This window comes from Lytechinus variegatus, chromosome 9 (assembly GCF_018143015.1).
Source record: "Lytechinus variegatus isolate NC3 chromosome 9, Lvar_3.0, whole genome shotgun sequence".
NCBI classification, from domain to species: Eukaryota; Metazoa; Echinodermata; class Echinoidea; order Temnopleuroida; family Toxopneustidae; genus Lytechinus; species Lytechinus variegatus.
In genome coordinates, this window is record NC_054748.1 from 36,263,275 (window position 1) to 36,291,093 (window position 27,819).

At 38.9% G+C, this 27,819-nt stretch overlaps 2 protein-coding genes across 2 annotated transcripts; both read left to right on the forward strand.

Moving 5' to 3' along the window:
- On the forward strand, window positions 1-7,292 carry LOC121422012. Its single transcript, XM_041616815.1, has 4 exons — window positions 1-314; window positions 5,694-5,773; window positions 6,650-7,173; window positions 7,256-7,292. Exons 1-4 carry the CDS (start codon window positions 203-205, stop codon window positions 7,290-7,292), a joined length of 753 nt encoding a protein of 250 aa, XP_041472749.1. The 5' UTR covers window positions 1-202.
- Window positions 7,236-27,756, forward strand: LOC121422131 (mucin-3A-like). Its single transcript, XM_041616974.1, has 18 exons — window positions 7,236-10,797; window positions 10,891-11,458; window positions 11,714-13,786; window positions 14,186-14,341; window positions 14,938-15,264; window positions 15,776-15,928; window positions 16,286-16,447; window positions 20,031-20,188; window positions 20,840-20,942; window positions 21,852-22,064; window positions 22,660-22,794; window positions 23,309-23,364; window positions 24,062-24,107; window positions 24,566-24,652; window positions 25,164-25,277; window positions 25,774-26,667; window positions 26,786-26,921; window positions 27,414-27,756. Exons 1-18 carry the CDS (start codon window positions 7,301-7,303, stop codon window positions 27,440-27,442), a joined length of 8,907 nt encoding a protein of 2,968 aa, XP_041472908.1. The 5' UTR covers window positions 7,236-7,300; the 3' UTR covers window positions 27,443-27,756.
- The last annotated feature ends 63 nt before the right edge of the window (window positions 27,757-27,819 follow it).

Sequence of the window (27,819 nt, forward strand, 5' to 3'; positions counted from 1 at the left end):
TGATGTTGACGCCGCAGTTTTAACAAGGAAGAAGTGATGGTGAAATGAAAAATGGAAATGGATATATTCGAACCAATACATTGACTGATGGCTCATTTAAAGGGAAATATCAGTGAGGTTTGGAAAAGGAGAGCGGGGAGCGCCCTTATAGACACCTGAGGATCGCCAAGCCGCGGTTCCTCTGTGCTTTTAACGGATAGTCATGATTCGGCTCAGGAGGAGCGCTGGCTGGAGAGGAGGCAAAAGGTCCGGTGATGTGAGGAGCTTGGTCATCGTGCTGCTCTTTTTGTGCGGCTTCTGTAGCAAGACAGGAGGTAAGCGAGATGCTGATGTTGGACAGGGAGGATGGTGGCGGTTGTGAGGATAATTATGATGATGATGATGACGACGACGACGTCGACGATGAAAGGGTAGTGATGGTGATTACCTGGATGGGATTTTGCTTAGAGTAATGGTTGTTGTGGTGTTTAATTATGGTGATGATGATGATAATGATGATCGGATGATGACGGGGGTTGGGAGAGGGAAGAGGAGGAGAAGGGAAAGGAGGAGGGGTGGATGTCAATGGGGATGAGTAAAGGAAGTAAGAAGATTTTTACAATGGAATCCTACATGTAGTAGTATAGTAGTAGTAGTAGTAGTAGTAGTAGTCCCGGGTAGTAGTAATGGTAGTAGTAGTAGTTATAGTAGTAGTAGTAGTAGTTATAGTAGTAGTAGTAGTAGTTATAGTAGTAGTAATAGTAATAATGGTAGTAGAAATGGTAGTAGTAGTAGTAGCAGTAGTAGTAGTAGTAGTAGTAGTAGTAGTAGTTATAGTAGTAGTAGTAGTTATAGTAGTAGTAATAGTAGTAATGGTAGTAGTAGTAGTAGTAGTAGTAGTAGTAGTAGTAGTAGTAGTAGTAGTAGTAGTAGTAGTAATGGTAGTAGTAGTAGTAGTAGTAGTAGTAGTAATGGTAGTAGTAGTAATGGTAGTGGTAGTAGTAGTAGTAGTAGTAGTAGTAGTAGTAGTAGTAGTAGTAGTAGTAGTAGAAGTAGTAGTAGTAGTAATGGTAGTAGTAGTAGTAGTAGTAATGGTAGTAGTAGTAGTAGTAGTAATGGTAGTAGTAGTAGTAGTAGTAGTAGTAGTAGTAGTAGTAGTAGTAGTAGTAGTAGTAGTAGTAGTAGTAGTAGTAGTACTAGTAGTAGCAGTAGTAGTAGTAGTAGTAGTAGTAGTAGTAGTAGTAGTAGTAGTAGTAGTAGTAGTAGTAGTAGTAGTAGTAGTAGTAGTAGTAGTAGTAGTAGTAGTAGTAGTAGTAGTAGTAGTAGTAGTAGTAGTATGGTATTTATTCAATCAAGAAAACTAGCAACACAGTCCAAAGACTGACGAATCCAGTGCACACTATAAACAAAGGCAAAGTACAATATTAATAATAATGAACTATAAGCAGAAAATTACGACCACTAAGTGGAGATGATGATGATGCTGATGATGGAGGAAGAGGAGGAATAGCTAGGTCAGGAGAAAAATGAAGAGGGGAGGAAGAGGATGGAGCTATGGTGGTTAATGAGGATGAGTGGAGGAACTAGGAAGATGGTTACCATGGTAGCCTACATGATGTCAATGCTGACGATGGATGATGAGGAGGAGGAGGGGGAACGGGAGGAATGAGGAAGGAGGTTGGTGAGTTAGAGAAAAGGAACAAGGAAAATGGTTACCATGGTACCCTACATGATGATGATGATGATGGTGGTGATGATGATGATGATGATGGTGGTGGTGATGATGATGATGGTGGTGATGATGATGTTGATGATGATGGCGATGATGGTGGTGCTTATCGATGATTGTAAAATGATAATGATGTCGATGATGATGAGGAGGAGGAGGAGGGGGAGGAGAAAGCGGCTGATAATGGGTAGCATAAGATAACTAGCAAGGATGATGTTGGTGGTAATCATGATGATCGTGGTGATGGTGGTGATAATGATGATGATGATAATGATGATGACGATAATGATGATGATGATAATGATGATGATGATAATGATGAAGATAATGATGATAATGATGATGATAATGATGATGATAATGATGATAATGATGATGATTATGATGATTATGATGAATATGATGGTCATAATGAGGAGGAGGTGGATGACGATGGAGGTTGATGAGGATAAGTAGATGAACTTGGAAGATGGTTGTGCTCGTATGATGATGATAATTGTGGTGGGGATGGTTATGATGATGAGAAGGACGATTAGGAGATGGAGGAATAAGGTAAGTAATGAGTAGAGGAACAAACTAGGAATATTATTACCATAGGCTTATACCCCGTTATGATGATGATGATGACGACGATGATGATGATGATTATAGTTGTTGGTGATGGTGATGATGATGATGGTGATGATGATAATGGTGATGATGATGATGTTGCTGATGATGATGATGATGATGTGATGATGATGATGGCGATGTTGCTGATGATTATGATGATGTGATGATAATGATGTCGATGATGGTGATGGTGATGATGGTGATGATGATGGCGATGATGATGATAATGATGATTGTCATCATGATGATGACAATCATCATGATGACTAATGATGATGATGATGATTTTATCCTGATGATGGTGGTGATGTTAATGATGAATCCAATATAACAAATCACAGTTACAAATTGTGAATTAAGCAAGTTCTTTTTAAGAATTCCAAAATTCTTGACAAATACCATACCCTACGGAATAAGAAATTCATCTCCTGTATATGGCACACTTCACCACTTACGGTAGCCATTACACTACCATGTTCAAGTACACTAATTGGGTCATTGTGAAGAAAGTCTGAAATAAATTAGAGTGGCTGCTACAAGGAACGTAATTCAATCACCGGGACTGAAATGTCAGAAATAACTCTCTTGGGTGTGTGTGAGAGAAATAGGCAGCGAGATGGGATAAGTGAGAGAGAAACAGTATAGAGGATGAGAGATAAAGAGAGAAGGAGAGAAAAATAAAAAAGGGAGTATAAAGGAAGAGAGTCAACGATTAGAGTGAACGAGAGAAGGAGATGGACAGGAACTATGTCAGTGTGTGTGTAGAAGGAGAGGGGTGTATGAATTACCCATAACTAGGGCGCCCCCTGGACATATATCTATGCTACTTTATTTCTCATCACATATCAAACAGTTTCATGTAAATGATCACATAGGGGATTAAATTAAAAACGTCAAATATACAATATTATACACAGGTGTTTGAAATTTGAAACTCTTTTCTCTCAAATTCAATTGACTACATACAGCTGGTAATGAAACACATGTAAGGTATCCAAAATAAGTACAATCAAAGTCTTTGTCAATATTTTAATTACTTTAGTAAATGTTTACTGATTACCTATTAACTCCAATTGATTACTGCTTTATAGTAACCCAACATGTAGAAATCGATTTACATTATCCTCACAATAAAGTAAGTGTTATGTGCATCGAAGACAAGAGAGAAACGTTGGCATTTGATAGACTGACACGGAATACCGAATTACAAGCAAAAACGTAAAATTCTCATATTCACCACTTTGATAGTTGTGTCAAAATGTCTTAACAATGTTTTACGATACACACACAAATGTTAGTTTCTTAGTTAGTTTTAAATGGTCAGATAAACAATATGAAGACAAAAAATCTCCCTTCCCCGCTTATTATTATTCGCGAACTGACTGCAATGATTATATATTCTTTAATTTATTACTCATTCCTCTCATTATACATCACAAAATGCTGTATAAATACAAATACACCTGATACATGTCCTTCCATTGATTGATTTTTGGTTGAACAGGGAGACTATAAACCGCCCTTTCACACGGTACGAAAAAATCGTAATTGGAGTGATGATTCCAGTGAAAAATAAGGCTAATGACGAATATTTAGCACGTGTGAAACCAAACTAGAACATGATTAGAATCACGAATGCTAATCACAAACACGATTACAATAGCAATCATCATTACAATGATGATTCAAGATTCACGTGTGAAAAGGCCCATAGTCTGCAATAAAAGGTCGGCCCAGAGAGTGCCGCTTGTTTGTTTTTTCTCACTCGCTTAAATCTCGCTTAGCAAATTTCTTTGACGATTGTAGTTCATGAAAATAGTAGGGGAATAGTATGGTTGTTTAAATTCGGCATAAACATAATCGCTTTTTGCGTCACTCGCATCTGGGCGTTGTGGAGTGCACCTGCAATCCAAGTTGTATATATTTGGGAGAAATTACGAACTTATGCAAAGGTTCGAGCCCTGGTCATGGTCTTGCGTGTGGTGACATTAAACCGGTCCAAGATTTAAGTACTCAAATCTGATTGATAAACGTGTGTAAAAACTCAATCAAACACACCCTAACACACCTTCACAAACCCACACACACTTACACACACCTACATACGCCACACACTTTGTCTCACATAGTCTACATTTAAACAGGAGTGTCAGAAATTGATACGTACTGCCAGGGATATCACAAACAGGACACCCCCAAAAAGAGTAATAAAGAAATCATAGATAAATTGAAATAAAATTAAAATTAAATAAATAAATAATTGAATAAAATAATATGAAATCGAAAAGTAAAAAAAACCCATAAAAAATAACAATAGAAAGCAATAATGATATTCAAGGATAATGTTGTAAGAAGCCGCTTGTAAGTAATTCAGAACATGATCAGAATTATATTTCAGCTTAAATTGTTTCCAGATAGTTAATGACGGGCTTTCAGACAGAGAGTAAAAAGCGATACGTGGAGTGTTACCATGGAGACCGTCTCTAAAATACGCCATGCACTAAGTCGACCGCCCCTTGATATTTTAAGTAAAAGAAGTTGATTCGCACGAGAAATGTAAAATCCCCTCTCAATACGCCAAAAATTATTAAGCTTATTTCTCTTTGTTGCGATTATGCAAATAACTATTTCAATAGCAACAATAAATTGCCTTCCAAAGTGCTAAAACATAAAAGTCATTAGCATGATCAAAATAGATTAGTAATAGAATTCCACAGTGTGTTTTGCCTATGTGCTTAACGTTATGTGTGTGGGTGTGCGTGTGTGTTGATATGTAGGTGTGTCCATGTGTGTCTGTGAGAGGGAAAGATGGACAGAACGAGAGGGAGGGAAAGAGGATGGAGGGCTAAAGACAGATCGAGTGATAAAAGGGGAGATAGAGGGAAGGAATATGCATAGTGACCAAAATGCTTAAAGCCCAATCTTTAATTACCACGATTTCAAGGCATGTCGGTTCAGATCTTGCTTCGTAAATTTGGCCCTTGAATAATTTATGGTTTGATGATTGTTGTAGTTCCATGTGTAATGAAGCGATTGAGCGAGAGCGAAAGAATGAGAGAAAGTGAAGTAGGGAAATTTGCAAAAGAGGGGAAGAAATTGAGATATGAAGAGATTAGAGGGGGGAATAGAAGGAGGGGACGGGGTAGGGGGGAGTACTCTGGTTGCCTTGAGGTCCTGATAAATGATCAAGGGCGAGAGAGAGAGAGAGGAAGAGAGACAGAAGAAAGAGTGGGCGTATAAGAGGGGGCTCGTTTGCTACAATTTCATTTAGTACTTATCAAACCCTCTGCTGAATACGTTGATATTGGAACATTTTCCATGTATTGAACAGTTGAATTTCCTATCATTCTCAATTTTTTTTTCGTCTACTCAGGTGATGTAAGCATAGAGTCTACCATTGTCGTCACCAGTGACGTCACAGTAGCAATGACAGAGGAATGGATTACCTCAAAAGTACGCGTTAGTGCTTATCATTTTAGGATAATTAGAATTGTATTTTTAAGAGAGTATTCATGTTCAGAAAAGGAACGCATTGAGTCCATGTATATTGGTACTTTTCACATATCGCATAGATCGATATCTAATAACAACTGTTTATTTGTTATTTTTGCTTTGGTCATAAAGAAAAGCATCAACTCGTAAGAAAACGTAAAATGACAATGCAGGGCTAATGGCACAAATTCCATTGAGGGCATACTTTAGTTACATGTAGCAAAGGCAAAAACGAAGGATATTGTTAACGTTGTCAGCTTAAATTCGCTACTGTTTCAAATCTCATGAAAATGGTAAAAAGATAAGAAAAAGAAAGTTATCACTGAAGAATTAGGCATTTTCAGAGCCATTTTTTTTATAGGATAGCCTGAAGAATTGTGGGGTTCCATGAACTTCACATATGCACAGTCATGTATGCGTACAGGCTGCAGCCATGTAATACCATGAACGCCAATGGCATTCAAGATTTGAAACAGAAAATACAGCAATAATAGGAGACAGAGAAAAGTTTATTGAAGAAAAAATACCTTATTCACGAAAAAAATACTTATGCTTATGTCGAACATTTTCTTAATATGGTTACTACAGAGGATTTTTAAAAATAAATAATTCATAGCTGTTTGTTCGATGAGATACCTTCCGTTGTTATGCAAACCGAGCCGTTCTTTCCAATGAAGCCGTGAAAAATAAAAAATACTTTTGTTGAAATAGAGAAAATATCTAGTTATTAGTCGCTCTACTGAATATTATGCATTATAGCTGTTTATTATTATTATCTTTATTTCATACGATCGGAACTCGGACAGGAATAAACCTTGGTTTTCTATTTCATTACAGATACCAACTACGATGGTGGCAGCGATCTCATCGCAAGAGGGCGTCTTGTTACCTACCACACCCCTTGATCAGGTTCCCCAGCTCACGAGCCAACCGATCTCCCCTGTTTCTGAAATATTGAAATCTGAAGTCGTAACTGCTACGGACGTTTTCACGGAGGCTTACACCTCCTTTGCTTCTGAAGATCCTCAAAGGACTATAGATGCAAATACATCACCTAAGCTTGAGCCAAGTTCATTGATATCCAGAAGCGATCAAATATGGAGTACTCTACTTAGTACAATCATTGATGTTTCAGATGCCAGCTCCCAGACAGATCTTCCAGAAAGTACTATACAAATCTTGCCGAGTAGAACAAAGACAGTGGTGCCATCTACTTTATATCTTAGTCTTCCAGATAGTTTAAATCCTACGTCTATAGACATACCGGCCACAGAAGCACTTTCCGAAGACCATTCTGCAACACCATCACTCCTTGGCGAGACAGTGATTGTCACAAGTGAATTCCTTGTGTCTTCAGAATGGCCAGAATATTCAGAAAGAGACCTATCAAGAAACCCAACAGTTCTACAGACAATGTCTACTGTGGAAGATGTGTCACTGCAGTCAAGTCTTGCCATTCAGAGCGAAATCACACCTTTAGATACAGAGATGCTCTCATCAACAATGTATATCTCTGAAACAAGTGATCTTTTAGTTTCTCATGTCGATACTACATTACTGACGTCAATAAACAATTCCAAGACTGTTGAAGATATTTCTACAAATATTTTTGAAACAACAACAATTTTGAGTGACATGGTCTATACTCCATGGATATCTTCTTCCTACCCTGAACCATCAAGCCAGCCTCTTTCAAGTCCTGTTTCAAGGTCAACAGTTATGTTTCCATCTGTTGCATATGGCACAATGTCGAACGCCTTCCCAAGGACAGATGACGTCACTACTGAAATATTTTCCACAGTATATTCTGAACTGACACCTCTATTGAAGCCCTCATCGGAATTAGTTGGGTCTGAGAGATCAACAATCATTGATGATATTATACCAACACCATCAGAATCAACTGGTAACAGAGTGAAAAGAAGTATCTCCCAAGTGATGTCTTCAGGAGGAATGGAGTCAGACGTGGTGGTTTCATGGCTCACTTCCGAAGTTGTTGAAACAGTGATTTCAAGTGAAAAACTAATGACATCAGATATTTTAGGTTTTTCAAGTGGATCATCGGATTTCAGAATTTCCACATTATTCTCGGATGGGAGCATACAAAGCGAATTCGAAACCTTGTCTCTCTATGGAACACAGACCTTGGAAAGTACTCCTTCCTTCCAAACAATAACACCACAATCAGCTTCAGAATTCATATCTACGTTTGAGGGCAGTTTTGGAGTATCACCGGCATCTGACTCCATGATTTATAGTTCCGTATTAGAATTAATCACAAGCGAAATTACACCTTCAGTACCGGGAATGTTCTCAACAGCGATGGATATTTCTGAAGCAAGTGATTTGTTACCTTCCGATGTCGATACTAAACTACCGTCGTCTATTTGGATATCAAGGACTGTTGAAGATATGACTACAAATATGTTTGAAACACTGACAACAACAATTATGAGTGACATGGTCTATACTCCATCGATATCTCCTTCCTATCTTGTACCATCAAACCAGCCTGTGTCAAGTCCTGTTTCTAGGTCTACTGTTCTGTTCCCCTCTGTTTCACATGGCACATTTTCGACTGCGTTCCCACGGACGGATGACGTCACTACTGAAATATTTTCCACAGTATATTCGGAACTGACACCTTCAATGACGCCCTCATCGGATTTGGTTGGGTCTGAGAGATCAACAATCTTTGATGACATCATACCAACGCCATTAGAATCTACTGGTAACAGAGTGAAAAGAAGTGTCTCCCAAATGATGTCTGAATTGGAAACCTTGTATCTCTATGAGACACTGACACTGGAAAGTACTCCATCCTTCCAAACAGTAACACCACATCCAGCATCAAACTTCCAATCAACGATTGAGGGTATGGCATCTGAGTCCATGGTTTATAGTTCCGTATTAGAATTAATCACAAGCGAAATTATACCTTCAGTCCCGGGAACGTTCTCAACAACAATGGATATTTCTGAAACAAGTGATTTGTTACCAACCGATGTCGATACTAAACTACCGTCGTCTATTTGGATATCAATGACTGTTGAAGATATGACTACAAATGTATTTGAAACACTAACAACAACAATTATGAGTGACATGGTCTACACTCCATCGATATCTCCTTCCTACTTTGTACCATCAAGCCAGTCTGTGTCAAGTCCTGTTTCTAGGTCTACTGTTCTGTTCCCCTCTGTTTCACATGGCACATTTTCGACTGCGTTCCCACGGACGGATGACGTCACTACTGAAATATTTTCCACAGTATATTCGGAACTGACACCTTCAATGACGCCCTCATCGGATTTGGTTGGGTCTGAGAGATCAACGATCTTTGATGACATCATACCAACGCCATTAGAATCAACTGGTAACAGAGTGAAAAGAAGCGTTTCCCAAGTAATGTCTTCAGGAGGATTAGAGTCAGACTTGATGACTTCATGGCTCACTTCTGAAGTTGTTGAAACAGCTATATCAAGTGAGAATGTAGTGGCATCGGATACATTACCTTTCACCAAAGGATCAACGGATCTCAGCTTTTCCACGTCATTCTTTGATGGGAGTAGACAAACCATATTCGAGACATTGTCTCTCTATGAGACACTGACAGTAGAAAGTACTCTATCATTCAAAACATTAACGCCAGAACCATCATCAAACTTCCAATCAACGTTTTGGGACAGTTTGGTTACCCCCCATCCAACTAACACCATCGGGTATAGTACTGTCTTAGATTTAATAACAAGCTATGTCAGCGTTTCAGATAACTTAGTGAGAAGTTCTAAACCTTTTGATTCACTTTCATCCTCCTCGCCCTCCAGCATCCTGTCAATATTTCCTTCTGAGGATCACATTCTACGATCTTCAACTGATGAAACTATTCTTATGTCGACTGAATTGGTTTACTCCACAATTGTTCCCACGTCTATTTCACCAAGCTGTGCGTCACCAGCTCATTCGAAGATATGTTTCTCTTTCGCTTCTTCTGGTATATCCTGCACCTGTACGAATCCTCCGCCTTCCCTGCCTCCAAATTTCTGTTCTACGATCAACTGTGGTTCATCGAGGATAGCCCCTACAACTATGCTGCCATCCGATTATTCTATAGACGAGTCGTTCATCTACGAAACAGTCGTAATAACAACGGAAGTCTTGATTTATCCCACTCCTGACACAACTCAACTTTTGCCATCCTATGACGTCTCCTCCATAATCAGTCAAAGCACAAGATTCTTCACAGATTTTTCAATCTCCAGCGAGATTTCACTGCCAGAAACAACCATTGGTCTATCACAATCTAACTCGTTTGACAGCGGGTTTCGTACTTATACCTCCAGTCAAATGGAGTCCCTTGAAACTCAATTTGAAACAACCTATATGGTGGAAACATCGGATATAGCATTCCCTAGTTCTGAAATCGTATCTTCAAACCTCGAGCCTTCATACACCTACACTTCACCATCATCGGAATTAACCCCGTTGAGCACATTATTGGATCGATCTATTGTTTCAGAGCCTCCATTTACCAGTGTATTCGAATCACAGACTTTAGACATTTTCACCAGCTTGGCACCATCTATTGAGACATCATACTCCTTTCCTTACCCAGAATTTTCTAGATCAACCTTAATTCCAGACATTAGTGAAATGGATTCAATATTCACTGATGTATATTGGACTGACATCTATGAAACAATCACGACAGAAGTGTTTGAATATATAACTACAGATGTATACGATAGTCTGACAGTTAGTACAGAAGCCGAAGTACATCCACCCAGTACTATATTCTCTAGAACAAGTCAACCTAGTTTTCAGACACAATCAACCCTGCAGCTTACAAGTCAAGATCAAACTTCATTGTCATCAGCAGTCATGGAAACAACTATTCTTCCAATAGATACCAGCGTTAGCTATATCTCATCAATAATATACACATCACTTGAGGAGTCCCCAGTAATACCCATTACTTCAAGTGTATATCTGACAACTACGGATATTGAGAGTGGAACATCATCTCGAGATATAGATACCGCGTCATTTTTGTTAAGTACCATTGTGGATTCGACCACTATTTCAGAAACTGATATAACTACTGGTGTATCATCCTTTGCCGATTCGACACTGATATTTAGCAGTGAGGACAGAGTAACTTCTTTGGAAACGATTACATCTTCGCTCCTATACAGCACAGATGTGGATTTTAGTACAGTTCTTGTCAGCGATTCATTGACTGGCATACCGTCCATGGCCGATTCTACGGTGATGTCAATTAGTAGTATGGAGACACCTTCTTTGGAACCAAGTACACTATCGTTCCTGTACAGTACGGTTGAAGAATTTAGCACTATCATAGTGACTGATTCATTTCCGGACTCGACGATGTTGTTTAGCAGTGAGGTTGGAACCGCTTCTTTGCTACCAATTTCACCATCGTTCTTATACAGCTCTGGAGTAGATTTGAGTACCAGTCGACCTACTGGTTCAGCAAGTGATGCTCCCACCATGGGCGACACGACCCTGATGTTCATTAGTGACAGTCTGACAACGTCTTTGGTACAGATTCCGTCATCTTTTATGTACTCCACTGTTACAGATACGAGCACCATCCTCGTTACAGATACAGTCAAGGATGAATCCGTTCTTGACGCCACGATGGTGTTAAGTACTGAGTTTAGGACCACTCCTCCGGTACCTACCACACCGTCGTTCCCATACAGCTCTCTTGTAAAAATGAGCACCATTCTTCTAACCGATTCCGTATCTTATTCACCCTCCATTGCATTCTCGACGTCGGTAGTAAGTAGTGAGAGTAGGACCCCTTCGTTTGTACCAGTCACACCTTCGTTCCATGACAGTACCCTTGGGGATTTTAGCACCATTATGGTTACAGAGACAATTGCGGATTCATTTTCTGAATCAATGATAACCAGTAAAGAGACTGAAACCACTTCTTTGGAATCGATTCTACAATCCTTGGTATATAGCACAGTTACGGATTCGAGTTCTATTCTTATAACCGGTACAATCTTTGAGGAGTCATCAATGTCGCCCTCTACGGTGGAGTTTCACCCTCCGCCATCAACCATGTCATTCTCATCAAGCCTTATGCCGAGTATGCCGACATTTACACCAATGGTGCCTTCGTCCTTGCAGACACCCTACCTTGATACATCATCCATTCTAATAACCACCATGGTAGATATAGAAACCCTGTTTTCAACGAGTAGCTCCGATGGGTTGTCTTCATTCCCTACGGACTTTCCTGAAATATCTGTGACTCGTGTGTCGTCTACTTTTGTGCCATCCGATTATCTCACAGAAACACTAGTCACATCCAACATTGTTTCTGTAAACACTACTGATACATTACCAGGGATAATAACAAGGTCAGAATACTCCACTCTCCTAACCATAAGCAGTGATTCCATTGTTCAATCCTCACCTAGTGCATCATTTGAAATAATAACAACCGAAGTTGTAGACCCCGCTGCTTCTTCAGAACCGACGCCATCGGAGTCTCTTCAGATAACAAGCTTGGACACTTCCCTGTATACAACTTTGCAGGATACGTTAGTCAGTGACACATTAGTTATACCGTCAACGACTGTACTGGAATATTCATCCAGTGGCCAAATGACTCCAATCATCCCACCTTCTTCCAGTCTAATGCCCGGAGTGTCAACATCAGACATCTATGAAACCGTTTCATCCGCAACAACAGATTACATGCCACCACCCTTTAATACATTCGATATTAGTACATCATCTATTGGTATCTTACCAAGTCCTTCAACACATGTAGGTGCTACGTCAATTAGAACAACTGCTGAAGCTTCAACTGACAGTTCTAGTTTCCTAGAAACCTTGTCCATTATCACACCAACAAGTGAATTGTACCAAACGGTATCCAGTCCAATGGCTACAGATAGTCCTTCAATATCAAGTAGCGAGAGCAATCCTCTTAATTCCATTCTCACGCTGGACTACAGCTCTTTTTCCACACCGCCATTTACGACAGTGACTCCTTTAGAAACAACTGATTATGTGATACCCACCACAGCTGACACAATCACACCTTTAACACAAATATTTTTTTCGACAGAGATGGCATCTTTACCATCGAGTAGTTACGCGGAGATAGAGACGTCAGCTCTAAAAAGTGAAGTAATAAGAGATACATTCAGTCGTGGGTACTCGATGATATCATCGGTTGCTCCTACGTCAACAATCCTAGTCCCAAGTTCCACTGATCCTATCCTGAGCGAATCAAGCAGAGTGTTAGAGTCAACAACGTTGCCAGAAAGGTCACTTTTGACTTCTTTCCCATTTACAATCCCCAGTCTATCACAGTCAGAAAAATATCCATCTACATTTTTTACACCAAGCGAATCAGTCCTGTCAACTAGTGCGGAATATCAAGCAACCGCTTCAGTGATCATGTCGACAAGATCTCAGTTGCTCACATCGAGTATCCCACCTACAACTCTTCCTGCTGCCACGACAACTGAATCTCCCATCGAGGTACCCTCTGAGTTTCAACTAACGATGGATATGAAGGTTTCTACCTCTGAGGACATCATGGCTGAAGAATTTTCTGATAATCTCTCCAACAACCTTGAAATCCTGTACATAGAAGCTGGAAGCAGTGTTCTTGAAAGGCGACGTAGAAGTAACCCGGAAGTAGACTTGCCTTTTGAAGTACCTTCAGACGAGGAATGGATATTCACCAGAAAGCAACAAACCTATGGAGAACGTAATAGAAGGCAGCTTGTAGCATTCCAAGGGATGCACGAAGCCAAGGTGCAGCCCGTATTTCAGCCGTCAAAAGGCGATTCTTCTGCTGAAATAGAATGGATGTTCGTCTCAAAGCAGATTGGCAAAACAGGTGCAGGGCTAGACGTCACAGGGGAAACTAATACTCGGAGGAAAAGGCAGACTGATCTTTCGGATGAAGTAGACGTGCCGGTGAGTTGTTTTGGTTTATAGGGAGCATGTTAATTATCTGATATACAGCCTGGTAATAGATTCTAATGTCTCAAAGACAAAGGAATATAACCATTTGTTAATACACACTCCCTTAAAAGGATCTGCTTTAGTGCAAAACAGTTTATAGCAATATGATAACCATTGAAATTCTTGTATACACTGTATTTGCTTCGTTGGATGCTAACTTATGTACATATATCCCTTTCATGCATCAGTTACGTTATTTTCATGTTGGTAGAAACGAATTCTTGATATAATCAAGTTTAGGCATTTCTAAGATTTTGAAAATCATTAGTTTTAAGTATTTTACCATATTTATCGTGGTATTTCATATTAGAAGTATTTACATTTCTGACCACGTTTTTTCTTCTTTGTCAGATATTGACGTTGTCACGTTCTAATGATGTTGACCCGGAGACCGTTACTTTGACCTTTTACGTAACGGAAAATGATACAATGGTTTTAGCTTCTGAGGCAGCATCCACGTACGGCAGTCTGACTGAAGCGGAGATGAGTGCCCAGTTAGGTTACGCTGTGAGTTTGATTTCAACTATTATGGGATTATAATAGCAGGTCCATTTTTATAGCGCAGCGACTTTATGCGTATAGTCCACATTACTGCGCTTACGTGGCATTATGTATCTCAGCTGTATTATATATACAATTGATACACGGTACGGCCAATGACCTTCCTACAATTTGGGACATATTTTTTTTTGGATATAGTATTGTTTGAGACGATACAAAACCTTAGACTTCATTAATATTGCGTAGATTTTGGGATATCACTTTGCCTTGAAACAAGGTCTGCAAATTTCCTTATATGCACGGTTTATTTATGCTTAAAACTGGAACAATGCTCAATTTTTAAGATAACATTCAGTGGGTGGCATTGAACCATCTAGGCCACCTCTCACATTCTCTCCATTTTTAAATCCGAAGAACCATCGAGCGAATGGACGAATCATGTAAATAACATATTTCTTGTTTCTTGCAAAGCAAACAGGCAATTTTTTACCAGTGCTGATTCTAGAATATTGTTTCCAGTTGACCCATGCACTAAGAATCAACACGTCTTGTAATATCTCCCAAGATGATTCTGATTCCGCCTGGATTGTCTTTCTGTGTAGGTAAGAAGCATGCCACACCCAGTAGTACCGGCCCCAACTACTACCCTAGACTACCCCTACACCATACCACCCGCCAACCAGGCCGACTGGCTAAAGGTAGCCCTGATCATCGATACTGCCTTTGACGAAACCAATGCAACATTTCAGAAGCAACTGCGGAACGACCTGGAGTTCCTCTACGTCAATGGCAGTGCTATATTAGAGACCAATTCAGCAAGGACAAGACGGGATGTTAAGATGGAGTATCTAGAAGATATGGTCTTTCAAGGAGACAATCCGGTTCGGGAAAGGAGAGCTGCAGACCCAAGCCCCTTGACGGAAGTGGCTGTAAGTTGCTTGATATATTTTGCAGCGTGGATGGCAGCTCTTGAAAGGGGATTCGATAGGTCACCGTTTTTTTTCTCAACGACAGAACTCAAGATGATGATGCTTAAAGGAGTCCTGTACTTTTAGTTTTAGTGAGGAAAAGAAGTCACCCTTTCTTAAATTATGCGATGACTGTTGCGTAATCAAGGCATTTGTCATTAATTTTGAAATAAAGTTGTCAGGATCATACTGTAGGCTATAACCTAAAAAAGAGACCTTTTTAACAACAAAGTGAATGTTGATTCTCTTCTAATTCGTTTGGTACGTTAGACGACGGAAGTGTATATTAGTCATTTGTCTACAATTTCATAACACTCGCGACTGCTGTGTGATATTGACTGTTACCTTTATCGCAAAGTTGGTCGTTTGAAAACGGAACTAAGACCTGCATCTTTTAATATACCTCACCACTGAAAAAAACTTGTACGATGATGATAATCCCATGTCTTTCTGAATATTTTTCAAACGATAGCTGGAATCAGTCGATCGGTCACAAGCTGATGGAGAGGACGTTGATGTGGTGTTCTATGTCGTTGATCAAGGAAGTGTGGTTCCTGGGGCTACAGCCTTGATTCCATACCAGCAGTTCAGTCTTCTGGAGCTAGAGGGCGTTCTAGGATATCAGGTAGCCAATATTTACAATGACAAAGAACATTGACATGCATTGGGATTTTTTTAAGACACATAATAATTATAACCATATCGATTAATATAGTAACATATATGGCATATTTTCAACAAGTCCACTCTGCTAGGGCTCAAAGAATCAAAGAAATCTGGGAATAACAGGAAAAGCAGAGCTAGACGGAAGTAAAGATTTGACAGGATTGTATTTGTTCTTGGTCTTAGCTTCAGTCAGTCAGACCAAGGCCTTGGCCTTAAACACCTCAGATGTTCAAACTGGCACACATAATTTCAGGTCTCTTCCTTTTAACCAATATGTTTATACTCAAAACAATCTGTTTTTATGTTATTAATGTAGGTGGTATCTCCAGGGGTGACCCTCTTCTTGACTGCCACGCCCACTGGTCTTGATTGGTGGTGGTATCTCCTGATAGCCCTTGCAGCTCTCTTTCTTCTTATAGTCATCTTCCTCATCATCTACTACTACTGCTGGTCTAAGAAAACAGCAATTAAGTCATTGGTAAATATTACGATCCTTTGCTTTTAATATGATTCGCGACTCATATTTTCGGAAACGTCAAGGCCCGTATTCTGCACTCCGGCTCAACTTAAACACTGGTTTAAAATTTGTGTTTAACTTCGGAGAGCCGACTGTGACTCAGATCTCCTATAGTTCAGGTTCAGTCTTTCAGCACATCTGAATCATTCACAAATGTCTGGGAAATACTTCACCATTTTTTTTTAGATCACGAGCAATGAACAGAGTAAAGATAAGGAACACGGGAAGATACATACAATGTAAATTTTAATACTTTCGGTTCCCTATAAACTTAAGCACAAAAGTTAAGTTATGTGCTACGTGAAACCGGAGTTCTGAATACTGGACATTGTATATTTTATTTGTGGAAATTTAACTTAAACTTTTCTGTGGCGAACTTGTTTGGGGTGAGCAATGAGGGGGTCACTTCCCCTCCCAGATGTGAACAAAATATTATGCTAAATCATATCGTATGTCATCACTCAGCGGCATATGTTTCATCAACCTTCCTAGCAAAATTGTGGCATACTTCTTTAAGATTTTGTTTTCAATCCATAACCACGTAATGATGGAAAATATCAGTTATCTAGAAGAGAAAAAAATACGGTTGAATTTCTGGCTATTTGACTTTACTTCTCCAAGAGTGTGTGAAATTGTACTTGCTCTGTGGTTATTTTTTTCCCAGGTATTAAGTTTGTGTTCCTCATTCTCCATGAGAAGTTTCTTACATACCAACTTGCGATACATGATTTGATTTCATTTTTAGAGATATGGGATATAAGCTAGTGAATATGGGTGCAACCTCTTAATTGAAAACCTTGTGTTCAGATATTTCACGCCAAGAAGGTTCAAGTTTTGAGTCTGATGCATTCAGGGACAGGGGACACTTTGAAAATATCCACTTGGGGTGTCAAAACGTTTAGACTGAAAGAAATAACTTTTGCCTAATAAACAAAAGAAAGACTTTTGCTATTGAATTAAAGAAGCAAAAGTGAAAGTGGAATTATTGTGGGACCTACGTTGTAAATAAAGGCTCCCATGCTGCATATCTGATGTTGCTCGTCTATACAGAATAAATAAATGAATCCCGCTAGGGTCCTTCGGTTAATTGGATGTGCTGAAATTGGATGGATCTACGATTCATCATTTTATGAATACAAAATCACCAGGAACCTTAAGGGATCGGAAAATCACCTAGATTTTGAAACGCACATACGAGGTGTACTATAAGAAATATAGATTGCTCTTGTTAATGGCAGTGCAGCCAAAATCGATTTACAGAACGAAGAATGTTTGCGAATCTCCCTGAATAGTTAATTCACCTTTCCATCATGTACCAATTCCTGGGCACCGTCATACAAAGAGTTGACATTGAACCGATTAATCACAACTACGGAAAGCCAGCTACGGCAACGTCTATAATGAATGTTTGGACAAAATGTTTACTAGAGGTGGTAAATTCCATGTAAGAAAGCTATGACGATGGTGGATTTCCATAGTTAAGGTTGATCGGATCAATGACACCGCTTTGTAAGGGGCCCTTGACATGAGGCACATGCTCGGTCACACTGGCGAAACCAATTATAGACATACACGTTAGTTTCTGTAGGGCATTTCATCAGTTGGTTTGTTAGTGTGATTTTGGCATATTGCACATCCCTAGTGCCTACTGTGAATTTAACCATCTGGGCAGAAAGTGCTGGCTTTCTTTTATCATTATGACTAGAAGTGCAAATCTACCAAATTGCAGTCATGTTAGTGTGTCCCATATGCCCCCTAAAACGAATCGTCACATTCCAAAAGGTCATCAGCTGAATTTCTTTCAAAATGGTTATGAAACCCTTGGTAAATCCATCCTGAAATTGCACACGTGATTTTTTCCCCTCCCATTGTTCCTTTTAATAAAAGAAACTCCTTTCTTTGCGAAGTCGACATGTATATTTTTTCATGATTTCGTTTCCATTTATCTTAAGCAGGGGCGTCGATCCATTTTTCAGATGGGGGGGGGGGGGGGCAAAATCCTGAATCAACTTTCCAAAGGCAAAACAAACAAACTCACACACATATATATGCATATATATATATGTGTGACTCATGAGATAGAGACACATATCTCACCAACAAATTAATGCGAGCGCGAAGCGCGAGCTGAAATTTTTTAGTATACTGACATGAAAACAGGAAAAAGGTACTTGTTTAGGACTGTTTGTAGTAACTCATGATGATAGATACATGTATATCTCTCTACACAGATAATGCGAGTGCCGAGAGCGAGCTGAAATTTCTTTATATTCTGGCCTGAAAGCTTGATATTCGAAGCATTTTTGGTACCAATGATTAAGACGGGTATCTAAAAGAACAATAGATGCGAGCGTTAAGCGCGAGCTGAAAATTTTGATATTTCGATCTGAAAAAAGACAGTTTAATGGACGTTTTGATAACGAACAAGATATATATCCAACAAAAAATTATTGCAAATCGAAGCGGGAGTTCTGTTGAGGTTTAGAACTGAAAACGGGACATTCTATTCACCTATTTAATCATGGAAAGTATGGGTTTTTGCTACATAAATGATGCGAGCGCGAAGCGCGTGCTGAAAATTTTGATATTCCAATCTAAAAAGCGGACATTTTGAGCACAATTTTAAATAAAGAACGAGTTGGTATCTCAATCTCGCTTGCTGATTTCTGTGTAACATTACAATCTTATTTTATTTTTACACATCAGTGGAATTATTGGGGGGCAAAACGATATGTTTGCCCCCCAATATTTTCATTGGTGGGGCGATCGCCCCCTGCCCCCCCCCCCCCAGGATCGACATAGAATATTTGTCAGTACAGATTCCGAGTTCATTCGTGTTTCGTATTTCTGGTGTCTATTACATCCCCGTCATAAAATGGATCGTTCCAGTTTAGGAGAGAATTCTTGAAATTCCATTCATTATCTGTATTCATTACACCGCTTAGTATAAAGTTCATTGTTCCAGGTCATTAACAAAAAATTCCACGATACTTCATTTATGTCTTTTCTTTTATTACACCCCTTAGTATAAAGTGGATCGTTCCATGTCAGTAGAGATTACTTAGGATTACATTTTTAAGAAATCTGTTACAGCCTTAAGATAAAGTAGATCGTTCCATGTTATCAAATATTCCGATATATTTCATATATGTCTCTTAATTCATTATAAAACCCCTTAGGATGAATTAGATCGCCCATAGATTCATTGAAAAAACATTTTTCTGTGTCTATTCCCCCTCAGGATGAAATTTGCTCGTTCCACGTGATTAAAACATAGTTGATTTGCCGTGCATGCTTCGGTATATGGTTTACCCCTTAGGATAAAATGGAACCTTCCATGTCAGTACAGATTCCTTGAACTCTTTATCAGTATATATTACATTCATTATAATAAAGTCGATCGTTCCAAGTCAGTAGCGGTTCCTTGAAATTTAATTTATTTTTCTGTATTTAATACAACCAAGCATGACTTGATATTTACGAATCAGTATAATTTCCTTGAAATTTTAATTAAGACATTTCGTGTGTAAATTACACCCCTCAGGATAAAGTGGACCGTTCCACATCAGTTGAGCTTGGATTCCTTCGACTCGAGAAGGAAACAAAGCCAAAACTCGTTGTCATGGAGACAGTTCTTGAGGAGAAAACTTCCAAGAGAGGCCAAGTTAACGGAAGCGCATCTCGAGAGGCGGACAAGGAAAGGTAATTGATTCCTCAGTTTTTCATTACCTCGGACGCCGTGATCGATGAATGAAATGCCCTAGCAAGATCATCCGTGCAGGATCATTTTACTCAGTAGATTATCTAATAGCCAATCAGGTTTGCTCTTTCAAATTAGCGATTAATCGCTAACTTCTGTGTTTCGGGGCCCGGGTATCATGGGTATATTTAATTGTGGCTTACTGAGGCCATGGAAGTTTTATACTGTTTTCTTTATTTGTTGGTGGTATTTTTTCTTTGAAGCCTATTGGCTGACTTAAATTTCCCCTCTCTCATTCTCCCCATCCCTATCCAATTTCCTTTCCTCTCTCTCCATCTCTGTCTCTCCCCCTCCATTCCCTCTCCCACTTCCGCTCTAATTCTCTCTCTCTCCTTCTCTTTCTTTACTCTTTCTTTTATCGTCCTTCCCCTATGTCACCTCCGTCCCACATTTCACTTTTTGATATAATATTCTATTTCCTCTTTGTCTCCTCCTAATCTCTGTCTCTTTCTTTTTTCTAACTTCTGTCCTATTTCGCCCCATCTAACATTTTCATTTTAATATCATATTTTATTTTCTTAATTCCCTGTCCTACGTCAAACTGAAGTCCCCATTTCCATATCGGATCTTACATTCATTTTTAATTACTTCAGGCTTACAGAAGATGGGACTCAAAAATATAAAAGGAAAAAGAAAAGCAAACGAGCAAAGGAATCAACGAGGGAGTATGCTAAAAGAGGCTATTTGAGTGATGAGGTAAGATGGCAAAATGTCCCCCCTCCCACCCCAAAGCAGAAAACATAACATACGACTGACATTCGCTCAGTATTCTTAATTTTGCCCTATGCAAACTCGTTCATTTAGGTCTCCCCATCAGCTGATCCTCATCCTTGTATTAATTTACACAGAAAAACGCCCATTTGAATTTATCTTTGCAGTACTGTTTACTATATGAATCTTACAGTGGTTGATCAAACAAAATTAAAAACAACAAACTTTGATTTTATATCTAATTCTCAATAAATGGTTGTTAAACAACTACTGTACTGGTTCATAGAGTGAATAACGTTATATACAATTTTAAACAGGGTTTTACTATGCACGGACTATATTTACATTGTATATTTGATGTGAACATTCGAATTAATATTTACTGTACCTGAGTGAAATAAAATTTGTATTTGATAAAATCGAACTGAGTTCCAACTAACCCAAGTGAAGCCTGAATTTTTCCCACCGTATGTGCCCTAATGATATATCTAACATGTCCAAATTAAACGTTCGCATGGTTCGAGCATCTTCATTTACAGTTTAATGATTTTGACCCGCCAGTGCTCGATTTACTTCATAACTATAGATTTACTATGTAATGAACGCTACATGAAAATAAGGATATTACTTTCATGCGAAAGTTTTGTAAATAAATTGAAATAAACTCAATTCGTCACTCCATTTCCATGAGATGGGGCGAAGAGCGCACAAAGTTCATTGGCACAAATCGGATTGCAACAGTACAAGACAGCCGCCTTTGACACAAACTTGAGGAGGCCTTCGCATTCCAGTTGGGTTAACATGGCTAATGATGGTGGTGGTGATGATGATGATGATGATAATGATGATGATGATAATGATGATGAAACTTAATTCACCTTTAATCAACTACAGGATGACCAGCTGTTCAGTCATGTCGACGTCCATGCGACCAAGCCAAAGACCAAGAAACCGCTAGGTGCCTCGAGAGTACAGAACAACATGGTTTACCCTGAAGCCGAGAGACTCCCGCCACTCAAACACCGATCACTGGTAGCCTACTCGGAGACCGAGAGTGAACTTAGTAACGAGCAACTTCGGATGATGAGAAGGGCGGGGATGCCGAAGGTATGATGTATTGTGATGTTTTCATTTTTATTTTATTCTCCTTCTTCTTCTTCCTATTCGTCTTCTTGTCCTTGTTCTTCTTCATCATCATCTTCTTCTTCATCTTCTTCTTCTTCCTATTCTTCCTATTCTTCTTCTTAATATTCCTGTTCTTGTTCTTCTTGTTCTTCATTTTTTTTCTTCTTCTAATACTACTTCTTATTCTACTTCATCATCATCATCATCGTTATTCGTTTTCATCCTGTTGTATTCTTTTACTTCTCCTATTTATCTACCCATCTCTTCAGCCTGTCAGTGTGTTAATGTAATCTTTCTTTCTTACTTCCCTTGATTTTTTTTTCAAAAACTTCCGTCTACGTAAATTACTTTATAGTTAATTTACATGATTACATTAATAAACTCACTCCCATCTGTTGTTTCTTTCAATCCCTCCATCTCTATCTTGATGAAGTCATATCCTATTCCCTCTTTTCCAATGCTGCACTTGACTTGTAAGACAGGAACGCCAGGGTTTATCATGTTTATGATGCTACTTCATTTTTTTTTGGAAAAGTTATTTATTGGAAAATCAATATTGCTCTTAAATTAAATCCAGTCCTGGTATACTACACATATTGACAAAGATCCGGAGGAACTGAAGAAGGACATCGCTAGAGAGAAGAAGAGACAAAGAAAGAAGAAGGAAAAGAAAATCCAAGACCAACTGACAGCAGAGCAAATGCAAAAAGAGGCAAGTGCCCATTCGATTTTATTATTGTTTTCTTTCGAAATCTGACCATGATATGATGGTGGTGGTGGTGGTGGTGGCGATGATGAAGATGATGGTCATGATGATGATGATGGTGATGATGATGATAAAGATGGTGGTAGTGACGATGCTGTTGCTGTTGCTGCTGCTGATGATGATTATGATCATGATGGCGATGATGGAGAGGGTAATTATGATGATGATGATAATACAGTGGTGATGGTGCTCATGAATCACAATTTGTTCAATGTATAATTCTCAAATATGGCAAACTGTGTTCGTAGCATTTGGCTACCTTCTCCCCCCCCAAAAAAAAAAAAATAATAATAAAAATTAAGAAAGAATGTTTAAATTAAGGTCGTATGAATATCCCTTTATGCAGAATTTGGTCTAGTTATTGAGTAGCCAAAGTATTACTGAGGTCATTTCACAATGTTGAGTATCCAACTATAATATTGTTGTCACATTTTCGTTCTTATTATGTTCTTATTTCTAGTTTGATGCAGTTCTTGATGGAATGGATGAACAAGGAATTAAGAATCCAACTGCAAGGTGATGAAAAATTTAAAAACAATATTAATCACTTAGAAATCTTTTGCTGGGAATGTGTGAAATTTTAAATTTGAATTCTCTGTAGTCGCGACGTTTCACCAACCACCGTTAGCTTCATCAGGCGAATGAAGAACAATCTTTACAAAGAATTTTTTCATAATCTTCATAAGAAGACCATCATAGCCTAGTTACACGAAGTTTGCAATCAATCGTAGTCAGTATGATCCATCGAATACGCTCTATCATCAATTGGAACAATTTCATAAGTCAGTCGTACAATAAATTCCCAGCCATGGCGTAATGTCCTTTAGCAAGAAATGTATGCACATTGTGCTGCACTCGACCCAGGTGAGGTGAATGGGTACCTGGCAGGATTAATTCCTTGAATGCATGAGTGCTGAAAGGCAGCTCGAGCTAAAGCCGGGGTAATAATAATAATAACAACGCGCCTCGGAATAGAATATTTCTAGATAGATGGCGCTATATAAATGCCTATAATTATTATTATTATTAATTCATTTTGTCTTTTGTCCCGATGTATTAGTTGTTAAATGTGTACCAAGATGATAAATCGATTGAAATTGATTTTAGAACTATATGAATTCCGATATATTGTCTAAATCTCAAAATATTTCAGTTTTCAACAATTTCACACGACATCTATATATTTTCTCTCTCTTTTGGTTGGGCAATCCAGACAGCTGCAATATACAAGGACGGATCGTTGGAAACCTAAGGTTGTGGTAAGTTTTGCAGTTCTGTCTTCACTTTATCTTTCAGCGAAGTAAAATTTTCTAAAAGATACCTCATGGAGCAAAGGTTTAATCCAACTGGTTTGTTTTTCTCTTTCAATATCATATTTACAATTATGATAGAATTGACATAGTAACATAATCACATTTTAAGTATATGCGAAATTGATATCATTATTATAACATTACATTAGACAATTATCAAATTATAATAACCGAATTGCCGGCGTAGCAAATGCCATGTAACCATTGAATGCACTAAAGCCTTATCTTCGGTAGATATGAAACCAGCGATCAATGTTTCTGCCTCTGTGTTCTTCTACCACTCTCCTTGTTAACATGTTTAACCCCCCCCCCCCGCCTTATGTTTACCCCTGTCTGCCTGCCCCTCTCTTTGTCACATCCCTACCCCATTCTCTCTCTCTCTTTCTCCCTCTCTCTCTCTGTAGAAGAGGAAAAGTGAAATTCCTGAATCAGCAGGAGACATCGACGAGTCTGCAGTGAGACTGATCAGAACACGCCCTCTGGAGTCTGAGGTCAGTCATGTATGCGCTATTTATGGACTTGATGATAATGATGATGGTATGATGATGATGATGATGGTGGTGGTGATGATGATGGTGATAACGAGTTTTTTTTTATCTCTCTTTTCAATCCTCATAAGAGGGAATTTATTTGTTCATATGATATTTACAATCGTTATGTACAGAAGTCACATACAGACATGTACATAAATAAAATAGCAAGATATGAATGGTGATGATAACGGTGATGATGATGATGATGATGACGACGATGATGATGATGATGATAGCGGTGGTGATCAGGATGGTGATGATGATGTTGTTGTTGTTGATGATGATGGTAACTGCAGAAATCGACATATTACATTATTATTCTAGTCAATAATGCCATATTCGCCAGAAAATTGGTTGAAGTTGCATGTAGGCATGCTTCAACATTGTTCGTGCTCTGCTTTTCAGAAGAAGGACAATTATTCTATAATTTAGTAGTAGTATTCTCTCACTCTCTCTCTTTCACTCACAGGCTCCACCGGTGCCAAATCATGAAGATATCAAACGGGAAATCGTGGAGCTTCTGAAAAGAGGTCCTCCTAAAGCTGTCCGAGGACCTTTCTCTAACACAGCATCAGTGTCTCAGGTAATTATAATAATTGCACATTTATCCTTCACGGACGCCATGATGGATCAGTTTACCTCGGTCGAACTTAACGTTGGCAATCCATAGAAATTTATTGTGTAAGTGCCTTTTTAAATCTGAAATACATGTAAGTATTGTTGAAATTACTATCCCTTGTTCATCACATAATTTTTCAAAGTTATCAAGGGATCCCCAGTTCAGAAGTTGATGTTTCCCCCGTTACTTCGTTATTTGTCTTGTCACATGTAAATAGTATCAGGAATTATAAGTATCATTTTTGTATTTTCTATTCATTTTTTTTACTTTTTGTGTTACATTTGCATTTTACTTCGATGAAGATTGTTTTATATTCTTTTATTCATTCCAGTATTATGTCTGTACACTTGTCTTGTGAGCTTGTTATGATGATCATGGACCTCAGCACATGCGGAAATGTGTTGAATGAAGTCTTGAATTAAATATTGAAAGTTAAATATTATCGTTTTATTTTTCGTAGGAGGAAGCTAAAGAGGCTGTTGAGAAGAAGGAGAGGGAGGTCAGACTTCGGAGAAAATGGGCCGAGGAGAGAAAGAGACTAAACCGCATTTTAGATGAAGCCTTTGCTCTGAGTTCCACTAGTCTAGGTAATTCAGGAGATCAAGCAAAAGGGGACACGGCATCTGGAAGCAACGGGAATGACAGTATAGGAGCCAGAGAGTTTGGTAAAGACTTAGAAGACTCGGGTTATCTTCGACGTCATGATTACTATGGTTATAATAGACTGGATGATAGCATCATACCTGGCATGATTCCTGGAAGGCTGTCCATGTCAGCTCGGAGCATCCCTCTTTATGAGACAAGCTTTGGACTTGATAGTGGTGAGCACCTCTATGACTCGATCCGGAGACCGCCCATAGAGTACGAGTTTCTGCCGTCGCAGATGCGATCTGATGGCACCGTACCTGCGTATGGGGTTAGCGTTTCTCCGGTTCGGGCGCAGAGGGCGCGTGTCTCGCCGTATCCTGTGCGGGATTTTCTTGGTGTTGACCCACACAGGAGCTTGAACTCTTCTTTAAATAGTAGCCTACAGCCCATGCAGATAACACCCCGGAATCAACAAATGGATAGAACTATAGAAAACGACCATCATTATCAGAATGACGATCGAGGGCAAGACATTATCCGTGTTCAAGAAGAGAATCTGTCACTTCAAAGACTTGTAGCTAAGCAACAGCGGGAGTTAGATCATGCTCTAGCTCTGATTGGACAGCCGAATTCCAGAATTGACCAACCACAGAAGAGTAGCAGTAAGGAGGAGAAGGTTGGATCTAATGGTCGAAAACAGCGTAAGATCGTTCCAGTTAACTCATCAAAACCTCTCAACGGCCCAAGTTCAGTATCAGCTTGGACGGTAAGAACTAAACTTTGTTTTTAAATTTCTGTAACAATGATATTATTAACTATTTGATACAGTAGCTTTCGAAGTTCGAACTTTTAACCGATTGTTTATTCTTCCATCTTTCCGGTAGGATGACCACAAGGCCGTAGAGAAGAAATCCCATCCACTGACCTCAACCCCCAACAAAGACAACCTAATTAAGGTTAAACCAAAGCCTTCACAGAAGGAGGGGAGTGTAGTCTTGGAACACCATATAGAAAAGCCAGGTGAAATATCATTCTTGAACATGGATTATTGAAGCCATCGCCCGATTGTGTGCGTGTATATGTGCGTTCCCGTGTATGTTAGCGCGTGTGTGGGATTCGGCGTGTGGTGCACACCCTTGTTCATGTACATTCTTTTCGAATGTGTGATTGCGCGCATGCGCATCATTATCAATCGAAGTATCTAAAACCATTCAAAGCAATTGAAATTATTTAACTCTTCATTCCCCAGTATATTACGACCATCTTGTTCCTACATCGAACAGCAGCAATAGAAATGCTGATTTGAATGTTACACTGTGTTTACATGTAAATTGAAATATCATTGTAAATATGAAAGGATTGAAAAGGAAGTTAAATGAATTGAAACGAGATAATAGAAATTCTTCATGAATAAGTAATAATGATAAGTTAACGAGTAAAAGAAAACTCTTTCTGAAAATGTCAAAATTTTCCACCAAACTAATGATATATTTTCCTCTTCTTCCTTTGTAGGTAAAGACTCGGGAAGTGGTAAAATCTAATCAGCAACTCAGTAAGCAGCTGATCGATGCACAATCAAGCAGAAATGTCAGGGCATTATACAAAATATAAGAAAACCTACAAAGTACGACTGAAATAATATGGTTCTAATGTAGAAGAGGCTATTTTTAGTTTGTACAAATACGTAGAGAGTTATTATCCTTCTTAATTGAAACCAAACATGACTCAGTGTTGCTTTATTGCCGGCTCATTGCATTATGCAGGAGGGGGGGGGGGGTTCGAAGGGAGAGATAAGAATGCATACAATGCTTGAAACCCAACAAAAGCTGGGGAATATTTTACAAAATTAAACAAATATTTGAAAAAGGAACCTTGGGATAACTTTCCGTGCATTTACTTTTGTTTTAAAAACAAGCAA